The sequence below is a fragment of the Schistocerca americana genome, chromosome 7, assembly GCF_021461395.2.
Source record: "Schistocerca americana isolate TAMUIC-IGC-003095 chromosome 7, iqSchAmer2.1, whole genome shotgun sequence".
NCBI classification, from domain to species: domain Eukaryota; kingdom Metazoa; phylum Arthropoda; class Insecta; order Orthoptera; family Acrididae; genus Schistocerca; species Schistocerca americana.
Genome location: NC_060125.1, coordinates 360,054,189 through 360,070,132, shown reverse-complemented (window position 1 = coordinate 360,070,132; position 15,944 = coordinate 360,054,189). Strand labels below are relative to the sequence as shown.

The 15,944-nt window shown below is 40.2% G+C and overlaps 1 protein-coding gene across 1 annotated transcript in view; it reads left to right on the top strand.

Moving 5' to 3' along the window:
• The window catches only part of LOC124622430 (high mobility group protein 20A), a 100,029-nt gene that overhangs the window by 43,438 nt on the left and 40,647 nt on the right, over nucleotides 1–15,944 (top strand). Inside the window, exon 5 of the mRNA XM_047148125.1 lies at nucleotides 13,567–13,642. Within this exon, the coding sequence (XP_047004081.1) occupies nucleotides 13,567–13,642 (76 nt within the window). The remainder of the gene's footprint in view (nucleotides 1–13,566; nucleotides 13,643–15,944) is intronic.

Sequence of the window (15,944 nt, the reverse complement as noted above, 5' to 3'; positions counted from 1 at the left end):
TCTGGCTCCTACCCTTGTAACTGCCCCCGGTGTAAAACCTGTCCCATGCACCCTCCCACCACCACCTACTCCAGTCCTGTAACCCAGAAGGTGTACACGATCAAAGGCAGAGCCACGTGTGAAAGCATCTACGTGATTTACCAACTGACCTGCCTACACTGTGAAGCTTTCTATGTGGGAATGACCGGCAACAAACTGTCCATTCACATGAATGGACACAGGCTGACAGTGTTTGTTGGTAATGATGATCACCCTGTGGCTAAACGTGCCTTGGTGCACAGCCAGCACACCTTGGCACAGTGTTACACCATCCGGGTTATCTGGATACTTCCCACTAACACCAACCTGTCAGAGCTCCGGAGATGGGAACTTGTCCTTCAGTATATCCTCTCTTCTCATTATCCGCCAGGCCTCAACCTCCGCTAATTTCAAGTTGCCGCCGCTCATACCTAACCTGTCTTTCAACAACATCTTCGCCTCTGTACTTCCGCCTCGACTGACATCTCTGCCCAAACTGCAGACATATCTATCCGCACATACACAGACACAAGCAGACATTTGTAAAGGCAAAGAGTTTGGGCAGAGATGTCTGTGTATGTGCGGATGGATATGTGTGTGTGTGCAAGTGTATACCTGTCCTTTTTTCCCCCCTAAGGTAAGACTTTTCGCTCCCGGGATTGGAATGACTCCTTACCCTCTCCCTTAAAACCCACATCCTTTCGTCTTTCCCTCTCCTTCCCTCTTTCCTGATGAAGCAACCGTTGGTTGCGAAAGCTTGAATTTTGTGTGTTTGTTTGTGTGTCTATCAACCTGCCAGTGCTTTCGTTTGGTAAGTCACATCATCTTTGTTTTTTTATATGTATATTTTGTGAGGCTACAGTGAAGATTTCTAGCTCTTTAAATAAGTGTCTGCAGGATGATCTTGGATGAGCTCCAGCAATTATTCTGATTACACGCTTTTGTGCAGTGAACACTCTTTTACTCAATGATGAGCTACCCCAGAATAATGTGCCATATGAAAGCAGAGAATGAAAATAGGTGTGGTAAGTTACTTTACTCAGATGTATATCGCCAAAATTTGCAATGACCCTAATAGCATAAGTAGCTGAACTCAAACGTTTCAGCAGATACTCAGTGTGTTTTCTCCAGTTCAACCCCTCATCAATGCATACACCTAGAAATTTTGAATATTCTACCTTAGCTACCAATTTCTGATCGAAGTCTATATTTATTAATGGTGTCATTCCATTTACTGTGTGGAACTGTATATACTGTATTTTGTCAAAGTTTAATGAGAGCCCATTTGCAGAGAACCACTTAATTATTTTCTGAAAAACATCATTTACAATTTCACCAGTTAATTCTTGTCTGTTGGGTGTGATAGCTATACTTGTATCACCGGCAAAAAGTACCAGCTTTGCATCTTCGTGAATATAGAATGGCAAGTCGTTAATATATATTAAGAACAGCAGAGGACCCAAGACCGAACCTTGTGGCACCCCATTCTTGATTGTTCCCCAGTTTGAGAAATCACCAGTTTTTTGCATATTATGTGAGCTGTTTATTTCAACTTTCTGCACTCTTCCAGTTAGGTATGATTTAAACCATTTGAGCACTGTCCCATTCATACCACAGCACTTGAGCTTATTGAGAAGTATTCCGTGATTTACACAATCAAAAGCCTTTGATAGATCACAAAAAATCCCAACGGGTGGCTTCCGGTTATCAGAGAATTTCATATTTCATTAGTGAAAGTATATATAGCATTTTCTGTTGAAAAACCCTTCTGGAAACCAAACTGACATTTTGATAAAACTTTATTTTTACAGAGGTGTGGAGCTACTCTACAATACATTACTTTTTCGAGAATTTTGGACAAGGCAGTCAGAAGAGAGATTGGGCGGTAGTTGTTGACATCAGATGTATCCCCTTTTTTATGCAGTGGTTTAACAATGGCATACTTCAGTCTATCTGGGCAAATACCCTGCTTCAGAGAGCTATTACATATGTGGCTAAGAGTCCCACTTATTTCTTGGGAACAAGCTTTTATTATCCTGCTGGAAATGCCATCAATTCCATGTGAGCTTTTATTCTTGAGAGAGTTTATTATCCTCCTAATTTCAGAAGGAGAGGTGGGTGGAATTTCAATTGTATCAAATGGTGTGGGTAAGGCCTCTTCCATTAACTGCCTTGCTTCTTCTAATGAACATTTCAATCCTATTTTCTCTACAGCATTTAAAAAATGATTATTCAAAATGTTTTCGACTTCCGGCTTCTTGTTTATCAAGTTTCCATTCGCTTTGATGGTGATGCCGTCATCCTGTACCCTTGGTTGCCCTGTCTCCCTTGTAATAATATTCCAAATTGTTTTGAATTTGTTATCAGACATGGTGCACATGCTTCTGGACTTTTTAATAACCTTTCTTAATGTAGCACAGTAGTTTTTATAATATTTGGCTGTTTCTGGGTCATTACTCTTTCTTGTTGTTAGATAAGTTCCCTTTTGTGGTTACAAGATATTTTTATTCCTTTAGTAAGCCAAGGTTTTTTGCATGGTTTCTTGTAATTAGATTTAACTACTTTCTTGGGGAAACAGTTTTCAAATTCTCTTACAAGTGTATCATGAAATAAGTTATATTTTAAATTAGCATCAGGTTCCTTGTACTTCTCATCCCAGTCTAATTGCCGAAGATTTTCTCTGAAATTTCTAATTGTTGAGTCATTAATTGAACGCACAACTTTGGAGGGTAGTTTTGAATTACTGAATGGAGCTATGTCATATACTGTAACTAGCCGAGCATCATGATCGGAAAGCTCATTCTCAACAGGACAAGAATTTATGTTTTTAAACCTATGTTGGTCTATAAAAGTGTTATCTATCAATGTGCTGCTGTCCTTTACTACCCAAGTAGGAAAATTAATGACAGGTGTCAAATTGAAAGAACCGAGCAAGACTTCCAGGTCTTCTTCCTATTACACTCTTTCAGTGAATCAACATGTAAGTCCCTACAAATAAAAATTTGCTTTCCCCTATCTGACAGACAGCACAACAAGGCATCCAAGGTTTCCAGGAATAAATGAAAGTTTCCTGAAGGGGACCTATATACTGTTACAACTATAAAAGAGCCCTCCTTCAGTTTAAGTTGGCAGGCACATGCTTCTATATGTTGCTCTATACACAACGTTTTTTGTATCTAAGCTTTCTACACAGTGATAACTTTTGACATATATGGCAACTCCTCCTCCCACCTTATTCTCTCTACTCATATGTGCAGCTAGTTTATAACCACTGATATCTACCTTTTCTGTATCAGACACAATGTGATGCTCAGACAGGCATAATATATCTATTACAATATCAGATTCAATGTCATCTAAACAAACCAGGAGTTCATCTACTTTATTCTTGAATCCCAGAATATTTTGGTGAAAAATGGTAACATTATTTTTTACTTTACTTTTGTGAGAATCTACTTTCTTCTTTAATCCACCAATATTTTGGTTAAATATGGTAACATTATTATTTACTTTCCTGTTGTGAGAATTTTTTGAGCTTTGGACCTCTTTGCACCTGCCTGCCTGAACTTCTCATTGGATACTGATATTAGTCTAAAAAAGAGGTACATCCATGAGTACTAGTGTCCCCCCTTATGGATTTCGCTAACAACCCTGCCAGTTTACCCTTCCCTTTCCTACTGAGATGTTGGCCATGCCTTGTGAAATCTCCCCTATCAATAGCCTCGACAGGAACCAATCCAATGTCTGACAGAGTGGCCGCCCTACGCAACTGATCCACCTCCATATTTACCCTTCTGACAGAGCGGTTCAACTAGGGCTGATCATGCCGCACGAAAGCAGGCAACAGCCCAACATTCGTATGGGTCGTTACAGAGGCTATTTTCACCAGGTCACACTCAATACTGTAGTCCTGATCCCTATCAGTACTGTTTCCCACTCCACCCACTATCATCACATGATACTGCTTTGTGAATCTCTTGCACAAGGAACCTATATCCTCTACCAACTGGGTAAGACTTGCACTTGGCTTGAAAAAGTTTGTGACCTGGTACCGTCACCTAATTTTTCCTGCAAAATCTGGCCCACACCTCTTCCATGGCTGCTACGTAGCAACAGAACTTTCCTCTTACTTTCTACTTTTTTTGAAACAGTTGGTTTCTTAGTGAGATTCTGTTGCATCTTAACTACATCTACTTCTACTGGAGCCTCTTCCTTACTTAACTGTGGTAGCAAGGCAAATCTATTGGTTGTGCCAATTGGGAAACTGTCAGACACTGTCCTCTTTCTGTGGCCCCTGTTCCCAGCTACCACTTCCCATTGCTGTTTGCCCTCCTCCCCCCTTAACCTCTTCAGTTCCTCCCTCGCTCTGTCCAAATCAGCCTGAAGGGCTCTAATTTTCTCCTCCTGTTCAGCTATAATCCTATCTCTTGAGCAAACCCTGCAAAAGAATGGAAGAGTCTTGTTTGCTTCTGCAATTCCCACGCCGCTACAATTTCCCCAATGAAACCACCTGTCACAACAGCTGCACAAAACCCCTGAACTAACTTTCCTACTGCAGCTCACACACTTAGTATCCATGGTAGTTTGGAAATTAATTAAGAGATTTACTAAGTGATAACGATAATATATTAAATACAGATGCAAAAGGACACTAAATATGTTTTGGAAACTAATATGTAAGTAAACTATTACTAAATGCACTTAAATTTGTGGTATAACGCTAAATATGCACGATCAAAAATTAAACCTAAACAGCCGAATGTAACCAAAACAAACTTTTTGCAGTAAGTGGAAGAATACGTAAATAAAAGAAAAACCTTTAATGGCAAGCTTGAAGAGCACACTAATGAATGTATTTAATTAGTTAATCTATACCAAATGCACTTAAGATTGTGGTATAACGCTAAGTATGCACACTCGGAAAGTAAGGCAAAGCCGTGAAATATAAACAAAACAAACTTTTCGCGATTACTGGAGCAATGCGCAAATAAAAGAAAAACCTTTAATGGTGAGCTTGAAAAGCACCCTAATGAACATATTTAGTCAGTTAAACTACAGCAAATGCACTTCCAATTGCGGTATAACGCTAAACATGCACACTCGAAAAATTAGGCCTAAGCAGCAGTTAGTAAACAAACGAACTTTTCGCGATTACTAGAACACTACGCAAATAAGAGAAAAACTTTTAATGGTGAGCTTGAAGAGTACACTAAATAATGTATTTAATTAGTTAAAAGTGTTCAACTACAATTAATTACAACCTAAATTACTTATCTTTCACGAGAGCTCTGTCTCCGTACGTGCGGGCTTGTGCAGGGATACCAACCAGCAGATCGAAGTGTGGAACACAGTAACACATTACAGCAAACAGCATTCACGCTAGCTTTCGAGCTCTACCTGACTGCTTTGATCTATGGTTTTCAGGATGTCATAGGAGAAAAGTGTGAATTGGGGTTTCACATGACTGATATGTGCTGAATCTTGCTGGTTGGCACTGAGGATGTCTTTCTGTTTGAGTTACAATGTTATGTTTGAGCTCAAAATTATTCTGAGATTCTATAATAGACAGATGTCGGATATTGGGTAGTTGTTTTGTGGATCACTTCTGCTACCATTCTTGTAGATGGGTGTGATGTGCTGCTTCTTCCAGCTATTGGGCACGGTTTTTTTGTTCAAGGTTTATTTGATGTATTATGCCTAACTCAGCTGCAATTTATTTTTAGAATCTAATAGGGATTCCATTGGGACCTGGCATTTTGTTCAGTTTTAGTAATTTCAGCTGTTTCTCCATGCCATTGATACTAATATTTATATCTATTTATATCACTCATCTTTCAGGTGGTGCTAGAATTAAACTGGGGCGGTACACCTGTATTTACCTTTATAAAGGAAAAGTTTCAAAATGGAGTTCAACTATTCTGTTTTTGCCTTGCTATCAGGATATACTGTTAAAAGAAGTTGACTTGTTAAATTCTTGGGATTAAAACTTCATAGTAAATTCATATGGGAAGTGCTGAACCTTGTTTCCTCCTCCTTTTTTTCCCCAATGCAGATGTTATCAGCTGCAGATGACATAAAAATTAAAAAAAAAAAAAAAAAAAAGTGGCTTGCCTTCATTCCACATTGGCACACAGTCTCACTGGTAATTATCAAACCCAGCTGAAGTTTTCTGGGTTCAAAAGCATATAATACAAATATTTGTAGTTTGAATTCAAGAATGTCTTTCAGCCACTTGTTCAGAGAACTGGGTAAACTAACTGCACTATGGCTTCTCAGTATATTTATTCATTTGTGAAACTTGGCATGAGCAGTCTCTTTCTTTCAACCCTTAAGTTCGTTGTACAGAATCCGTTCCAAGAATAAGAGTTCTATTCATAGTCACTCAATCCAAAAAGTCATTGTATATTCAGGTGTAGACATTTTCAGTAGCTTGCCAGCAGCTGCAAAACTTTGGCTAGTAATGAAGTACAATTTACAGAGAGCCCAAAGGGTTTATTATTAACCAACTCCTACTCCACTGCTGAATTTCTTAGTAGAATCAGTTGACAAAATATTATTAACAGTATCATGCGATATGTGAGGTGTTTAACTTTTTTTTAAATTATTCCACATTCTTGAGGATCTTTTCAGTTAGTATCTGTGGAAGGGACAAAAGTACATCAGTTCTTTTGTAATTAAGTATTATGTTTTTCTGGTCTTTTCAACATCCTCAAGGATCTTCCCACTATTGGTCTGTGGAATGAACAGTTTATCTGATCTCCTAACTAATCTAGTATTCTGTGTTGCAGAAGTATGCTTAGGTTTAATCTTTCTTCCTCTTTTCAGTGTGCTATCATTTACATATAAGGAGTAAGACCATAATCTATATTTCCAGCAGGGCACAGTAACCAAGTCCCAGTTGCATGTTGCATATCTGATAGCTTCCAGGGGTCAACAAAAATTTAATTTTCAATGCTTCATACAGTTAGTGACCAAATTTAAAAATTTAACATTTGTCATAATATAATCATTAAGAATTACAATCAGATGTGACAGTTTTAACACAGAAAGACAAGTATTAAAGTTGGAAACTATGTACATGTCCTGAGATAGAGCCAGAGCCAGTTCGAGAACATTTTTCGACAAAAGTGAGTTATCTTTGCCCCCCCCTCCCCTGTCAGTCCACTCTATACTCCCTCTTTTTGCCTTGCTCTCACACATTTTACTCACATCAGTTTATGCTGCTAATTGTGATAGACATTTGTATACAGATCATGCATACGGGTGTCCCCCTCAGCTTGATGCCCCGAGCAGAGCAGTGTGCCCATGGAGACAGCATATTCATCCAGTATTTGTTCATTGGAGCAGTTACTGACTTCCAACTAACTTTAAACATAATTTCAGACCTTTTCTAAACTTTTTGTTGGTTGCATATTTAACATATTAACTCATTCGTAAACTCATCAGAAGTGCGAAGCTCTTTTGTACGTTGAAGTTCAGTATTTGAAACGATTGGGGTTTTACTGGTGATGATACAAACCACCATTTCAACATCATTAGTGTTACTCTAGGTCAGGAAGACCAAAGCATGTGCTGCTTTTGTGTCATCATCAGTACTGTGATTCTTCAGTCTCCTGATCTTCATGAAGACAGAATGATTCTGAGGCCTTTGGATGGATATGTGCGTCCAACAGTCAAGATATTTTGCAAAGTGGCCATGCTACCATCATGATGTTGTTGTTGTTGTTGTTGTTGTTGTTGTGGTCTTCAGTCCTGAGACTGGTTTGATGCAGCTCTCCATGCTACTCTATCCTGTGCAAGTTTCTTCATCTCCCAGTAACTACTGCAAACTACATCCTTCTGAATCTGCTTAGTGTATTTATCTCCTGGTCTCCCTCTATGATTTTTACCCTCCACACTGCCCTCCAATATTAAATTGGTGATCCCTTGATGCCTCAGAACATGTCCTACCAACCGATCCCCTCTTCTAGTCAAGTTGTGCCACAAACTTCTCTTCTCTCCAATCCTATTCAATACCTCCTCATTAGTTATGTGATCAACCCATCTAATCCTCAGCATTCTTCTGTAGCACCACATTTCGAAAGCTTTTATTCTCTTCTTGTCCAAACTATTTATCGTCCATGTTTCACTTCCATACATGGCTACACTCCACACAAATACTTTCAGAAATGACTTCCTGACACCTAAATCTGTACTTGATGTTAACAAATTTCTCTTCTTCAGAAATGCTTTCCTTGCCATTGCCAGTCTAAATTTTATATCCTCTCTACTTCGACCATCATCAGTTATTTTGTTCCCCAAATAGCAAAACTCCTTTACTACTTTAAGTGTCTCATTTCCTAATCTAATTCCCTTAGCATCACCCGACTTAATTCGACTACATTCCATTATCCTCGTTTTGCTTTTGGTGATGTTCATCTTATATCCTCCTTTCAAGACACTGTCCATTCCGTTCAACTGCTCTTCCAAGTCCTTTGCTGTCTCTGACAGAATTACAATGTCGTTGGCGAACCTCAAAGTTTTTACTTCTTCTCCATGAATTTTAATACCTACTCCGAATTTTTCTTTTGTTTCCTTTACTGCTTGCTCAATATACAGATTGAATAACATCGGGGAGAGGCTACAACCCTGTCTCACTCCCTTCCCAACCACTGCTTCCCTTTCATGCCCCTCGACTCTTGTAACTGCCATCTGGTTTCTGTACAAATTGTAAATAGCCTTTCACTCCCTGTATTTTACCCCTGGCACCTTCAGAATTTGAAAGAGAGTATTCCAGTCAACATTGTCAAAAGCTTTCTCTAAGTCTACAAATGCTAGAAATGTAGGTTTGCCTTTCCTTAATCTAGCTTCTAACATAAGTCTTAGGGTCAGTATTGCCTCACATGTTCCAATATTTCTACGGAATCCAAACTGATCTTCCCTGAGGTTGGATTCTACCAGTTTTTCCATTCGTCTGTAAAGAATTCGTGTTAGTATTTTGCAGCTGTGACTTATTAAACTGATAGTTCGGTAATTTTCGCATCTGTCAGCACCTGCTTTCTTTGGGATTGGAATTATTATATTCTTCTTGAAGTCTGAGGGTATTTCACCTGTCTCATATATCTTGCTCACCAGATGGTAGAGTTGTCAGGACTGGCTCTCCAAAGGCCGTCAGTAGTTCTAATGGAATGTTGTCTACGCCTGGGGCCTTGTTTCGACTCAGGTCTTTCAGTGCTGTGTCAAACTCTTCACACAGTATCGTATCTCTGATTTCATCTTCATCTACGTCCTCTTCCATTTCCATAATATTGTCCTCAAGAACATCGCCCTTGTATAGACACTCTATATACTCCTTCCACCTTTCTGCTTTCCCTTCTTTGCTTAGAACTGGGTTTCCATCTGAGCTCTTGGTATTCATACCATCATGAGCATCGCGTTTTTTCCGAAGAATTTTTCCCAGTAGACTCACAATCTGTTTTTCAGTACTAATTAACAACAGCCCTTTTGATTCTTCAGTCTGAGTGTTACAATTTTATGCAGAACTTGCTGTACCTGGCATGTGTTACAGTGCCGTGGAAGGCAAGAAATTGTTTGATTTTATGATCTTTTTATTCAAGTGCTTTTGAATATACAATATTATTTTATTTTTTCGTCTGATGATGTGTTCACAAATATGTCAACATGGTTTCCTGATGTGTGAGCAAGCCACATAGTGTTGTCCATCTGAGAAGAATGGATTTTTCACATTTAGTCCACACACTTGTACTGATTGATTGTCCCTGCACCTTGTTGATGGTCATTGCAAATGGGGGTCGCATCAGAAACTGCAGTTGTTTGATCTCGAAAGGCGTATCTGTTGGAATCATTGTGATGCAATTAGGAATATTTACTTTTTCAATTCATTTGTTGCTAATAACAAACCTCAAAAAATTCTAGACCAAAAGATATGATTTTGACACAGTGTTGCGTTGGAATACACATTGGTTTTGTATACTTTTTTTAGAACATTTGTGAAATCTATTGTGGATAACTTTAGTAGTAAATAAGTAATAAAACAAAATGTCATGTCACGTGTGGCAGTTTCTCATGCATCTCAATGTTTATGATGTCATATCTCCTGCACTAAGTGTTGAAAAGTGATATAAATTTAGTGATATATGTGGACACTGTATGCAAAATATGTTGTGAATAGAGTTAGTAGTAACAAAGTAATATGTTAAAACATCATGCCTGATGCACCAGTTTTATAGCATGTACAGTGAAAATGTAGTAAACAATAACCTTTTATCGTTTCATCATTTTGTGGGGAATGTCAGCGAGATAAATTTTCGTAGAGGTTTGAAACTACAAATTATGTTAAGTTTGTTGCCAGTCAGTAAGTGCCCTCATCCTCAAGTGGTGGATGCATAAATCTGGATATTTTCGTACTATGGTGTGTTATTGCTTATGGTGTCATATCTCCTGAACTATGTGTTGAACTCTTTTTGTGTGTGTGTGTGTGTGTGTTGGGGAGGGGGGGGGGGGGGGGGGGGGTCCTAGGAACCTTCTGGCCAAATGGAGAACAGCTCACCAAAGTTTCTTCGCACTCTGATAAATGGCTTAGGACCGCGCAGAGGACAAACATACAAAGAAACATTCATTTTTATTTGTATAGTTATACAGTTTATTTGCCTATTTTTATGGAAGCTGTGATACATTATTGCTGTAACATTCATATCGGACATTTCCATCAGGTCCTCAGTACTTTTGACATCTAACCACTGCAGTCTTTGCTGAAAATTTTAACATGTACCTGAATTAATCAACAGACACTTCTGCAAATTGCTGATACATTATTTTGGCTCCTGTTCATCAAGTTCAACACAGGAGAAAGCAGATAACATCTTAGCTTAAGAAGAGCAAATAATACGGAGAGGAGGAGGATACTACAAATCAAATCATTTTCCTCTTGTTTTTAAAGAATTTGTAGTGTCTGCGGACCTGCATAACAGAAATTAATAGAAGGTAGATAGTCCATGAGTGAGCGATATGCCTGTAAATAAAGTTGATTCACTCCCAAAAGGAAGGAAATATTTATTTTGCTTGTGGCTTTATTGCAGTTCCATGCCTTTGGATGTGTTTCAGTTACAGAATGCAAAGTAAAGTAGCAACCACATTTTATTAGAAAATTTGAGAATACATTTGTGTGCTTAATTATTTTTTAAGCATTGTGATATCCTTTGACAACTCATAACTAGCTTAATAGAACAATTTGTTAATACATGGTGACTGTTACAACTGACTTAAGCTAAAGTAAGGTTTATGTATGATTACCAAGGTGTCTTTCATCACTGCTCTGCCATTATCAGTGTTTGTTTTTTACTTCCTCTCTTTACTACCCTTTTTTACAATATTCTTTCAAATTTTCTTACAGTTTCATTTTTTGAGCTGCATTTGCCATAATATTACTAACTGATATATACAGGGATAGGCAAAATAATGTGAACAGTGGTAACAATGGAATGGTTGTGTTTGACGGTCAACAATGCAGGTAAGGCACATGCCATGCTGGACTGTGCATGTTCAGTACAGACTAGGCATTGGTGCAGGATGTTTACGAGTACTGCACACTTTTCCATTCAGAGCCCAAGGTCAACACGCAATGAAAGACCTAACAGAGTTACAAAGATGGCAGATTGTGGGGGCCTGATTAGCTGGAGCATCAGTAACCAAGGCAGCCAAGTTATTGAATGTTGCAAGAGCAACTGTTTCAACAGTCATGACAGCCTAAACAAAACATGGAAAGACACCATCTTGTAACCATAATATTGGGTGCAAATCAAAACTAAATGACTGAGATCATCTTATACTAATACGAATTGTGTCAAAACAATACAAAACTACAGCGACTAAAGTAACCGCAGAGCTCGGTATCCACCTTCAAGACCAGCTATCTATTGACACTGTCTGCTGAGAACTCCATTAAGTGAATATTCATGGGCGAGCTGCTATACTGAAATCATTAGTGACGACAACTAATGCAAAGAAGCATAAAACATGTTGTCAGGAACATGAATCCTGGGCAGCTGATCAGTGGAAACACGTCATATGGTCTGCCGAGTCAATGATTTTGTTATTTCCAACATCGGGCTGGGTTTATGTCTGGAGAACCCCAGAAGAAGCCTACAATCCTGATTGCTTGATTCCAGCAGTGAAGCATGAAGGTGGTACTGTGATGGTGTGGGCAGCCATATCATGGTATTCTGCCCGTCCCCTCATTACTCTCAAAGGCCGTGTCACAGCCAGTGATTATGTGAACATTTTAGGTGATTAGGTGCACTCCATGATTCAAATGTTGTTCCCCAACAATGATGCCATATGTCAGGACAACATAGTACCCATTCACACAGGTAGGGCAGTACAGTGATGGTAGGAGTAGCATGCAGCTGAACTGCAGCGTCTTCGCTGGCCAGCAGAATCCCGGACTTGAACATTATCAAACCCTTGTGGACAGGATTATAACGCAGGCACTGGAGCAGACTTCTGCCTCACTCATCACTACAGAAGAGGTTCTGATCGAAGAGTGGCATAACATTCCACTGGAGAGTATGCAATCATTATATGCCAATATTCCAAGAAGATTCACAGGCAGTTAGGGGTCCAACCCCATATTAATAAACCTTTCCCAAGTAAATACAGGTGTTCACATTATTTTGCCTATACCCTGTATATATACATCTACAACAATCATGACCCCCATTACTTCAGTGCCTCTGAACAGATTATCTAGTTGGACATAACTCATTTGATACATTTTTCACACTATGGTAATTTCATTGGCATGTTTCATACTTAACTGTTTCTTCAATAGTAAGTATCATTTGATTACCTATGTAATTTCTGTGTTTGCTTAGTTTGTCCTGGTTATGAAAAAGAAAGCTAAAAAAAATATAAGAAAGTTTATATTAGGCTTCTTCTGGGGTTCTCCAGACATAAACCCAGCCCGATGTTGGAAATAACAAAATCATTGACTCGGCAGACCATATGATGTGTTTCCACTGATCAGCTGCCCAGGATTCATGTGTGAAGTCTCATCATGTTAATTTAGAAGTTGGTGGTCAGTGTGCTGAATTTTACAAGTCTTCAATCTTTGTAGTGTATGAATGAAAATGTCTATGTTTTACCATCTTATTGTATAATTTAGAGCATGGTTAATATGTGTGTTAGTCAGTCTTTCTGTGTAATCGTTATGGGCTACACTTTATAAACAGGGTGTATAATTATCCACCTTCTTGCCAGCTGATCTATTTAGCAGTTTACATCTGGTATGGAACTAGTAATAGAAAGTATAAATGTGTAGAAGCAAAGAATAGCACATTTCCTGAAAGTGGGGAAGTATATCTCATGTTTTAGGTGAGTCGAAAATATAATTTTTTAAATATTATTGAAAATTGTCAAGCAAAGTAGTACTTGTTCTAGTGTCTATTATCACTGTTGTACTGCAAAAATTGTTAGTATCATTTGCATAGTGTTGCACTTAAATGTGCTTTCAAATATCGGACATTTATAAACATTAAATATTTTCTGCAGGATACAGAGAAGGATGCAGATTTCAATGGACTTGACATCCCCATATTCACAGAGGAGTTCCTTGATCATAATAAAGGTTTGTACCCTAGCTGTGGCATGGAAAGCATTGATCTAAAACCAGTTCACACAAATGAGATCTGACTTTGGTTAGGAAAAAAAAAAACTTTGCCTCCATAACATACACTCCTGGAAATGGAAAAAAGAACACATTGACACCGGTGTGTCAGACCCAGCATACTTGCTCCGGACACTGCGAGAGGGCTGTACAAGCAATGATCACACGCACGGCACAGCGGACACACCAGGAACCGCGGTGTTGGCCGTCGAATGGCGCTAGCTGCGCAGCATTTGTGCACCGCCGCCGTCAGTGTCAGCCAGTTTCCCGTGGCATACGGAGCTCCATCGCAGTCTTTAACACTTGTAGCATGCCGCGACAGCGTGGACGTGAACCGTATGTGCAGTTGACGGACTTTGAGCGAGGGCGTATAGTGGGCATGCGGGAGGCCGGGTGGACGTACCGCCGAATTGCTCAACACGTGGGGCGTGAGGTCTCCACAGTACATCGATGTTGTCGCCAGTGGTCGGCGGAAGGTGCACGTGCCCGTCGACCTGGGACCGGACCGCAGCGACGCACTGATGCACGCCAAGACCGTAGGATCCTACGCAGTGCCGTAGGGGACCGCACCGCCACTTCCCAGCAAATTAGGGACACTGTTGCTCCTGGGGTATCGGCGAGGACCATTCGCAACCGTCTCCATGAAGCTGGGCTACGGTCCCGCACACTGTTAGGCCGCCTTCCGCTCACGCTCCAACATCGTGCAGCCCGCCTCCAGTGGTGTCGCGACAGGCGTGAATGGAGGGACAAATGGAGACGTGTCGTCTTCAGCGATGAGAGTCGTTTCTGCCTTGGTGCCAATGATGGTCGTATGCGTGTTTGGCGCCGTGCAGGTGAGCGCCACAATCAGGACTGCATACGACCGAGGCACACAGGGCTAACACCCGGCATCATGGTGTGGGGAGCGATCTCCTACACTGGCCATACACCACTGGTGATCGTCGAGGGGACACTGAATAGTGCACGGTACATCCAAACCGTCATCGAACCCATCGTTCTACCATTCCTAGACCGGCAAGGGAACTTGCTGTTCCAACAGGACAATGCACGTCCGCATATATCCCGTGCCACCCAACGTGCTCTAGAAGGTGTAAGTCAACTACCCTGGCCAGCAAGATCTCCGGATCTGTCCCCCATTGAGCATGTATGGGACTGGATGAAGCGTCGTCTCACGCGGTCTGCACGTCCGGCACGAACGCTGGTCCAACTGAGGCGCCAGGTGGAAATGGCATGGCAAGCCGTTCCACAGGACTACATCCAGCATCTCTACGATCGTCTCCATGGGAGAATAGCAGCCTGCATTGCTGCGAAAGGTGGATATACACTGTACTAGTGCCGACATTGTGCATGCTCTGTTGCCTGTGTCTATGTGCCTGTGGTTCTGTCAGTGTGATCATGTGATGTATCTGACCCCAGGAATGTGTCAATAAAGTTTCCCCTTCCTGGGACAATGAATTCACGGTGTTCTTATTTCAATTTCCAGGAGTGTATATACAGCACTGTCAAACTCACATCAGTATTGTAGAAACAGTTGCATATCCTCAATTCTGTTATTACTTTAGGCTATGTTCCTCAAGCTTGACTGCAACTTGACAAAGGTGAGTTGGATCAAATTCTGATAGTGACAATAAATTTTCATTTTTGTGTTTTTAAATAGACTGCATGTACTGTTTGAAACAACATATATATGACACTACTCTATGTTCATTCTTAAACACATTTGAAGTATTTTCATATAGAGAAAAGAATACTCCCTTTGAGGATTATGTATTGTATTTTGAGTACGATTTAGTGGCACGAGTGAGCTGTATGCTAACATCAGAATGTACATTTCTCTGTATCCCATTTACAAATTAGTCTATGACAACAGATGTAAATAATTGAAGGAGTATAGGTAATAACTCGTGTAGTTGAGGTGTTAAGTTGTCCTTAGACACATAAACAAGACTGAAAATATTGCTAAGCTTTCAGAGGCTTTCATTCTTCACAGATGCATGACTACATTTTTCTCCTGGCTACATTGTATAAGCACTGCAGCTCACATGGGGTTGTAGTGGATGGAATGGGCCAGAGGAGAAAGGAGACAGTGAGTAGGAGGTAGGCTTGGAGGGAAAATTAGTCACCAGCTGGACGGGAGAGGCCAGAAGTACATGGGATAGGAATGTGGCACCAGTAAACTAGCAGCTGCACAGGCAGAGGGAGTAAAGTTGGCACACAGTGTCATGGACAAGAGGACTGGGAATGGAGGTAGAACAGAGGAAGA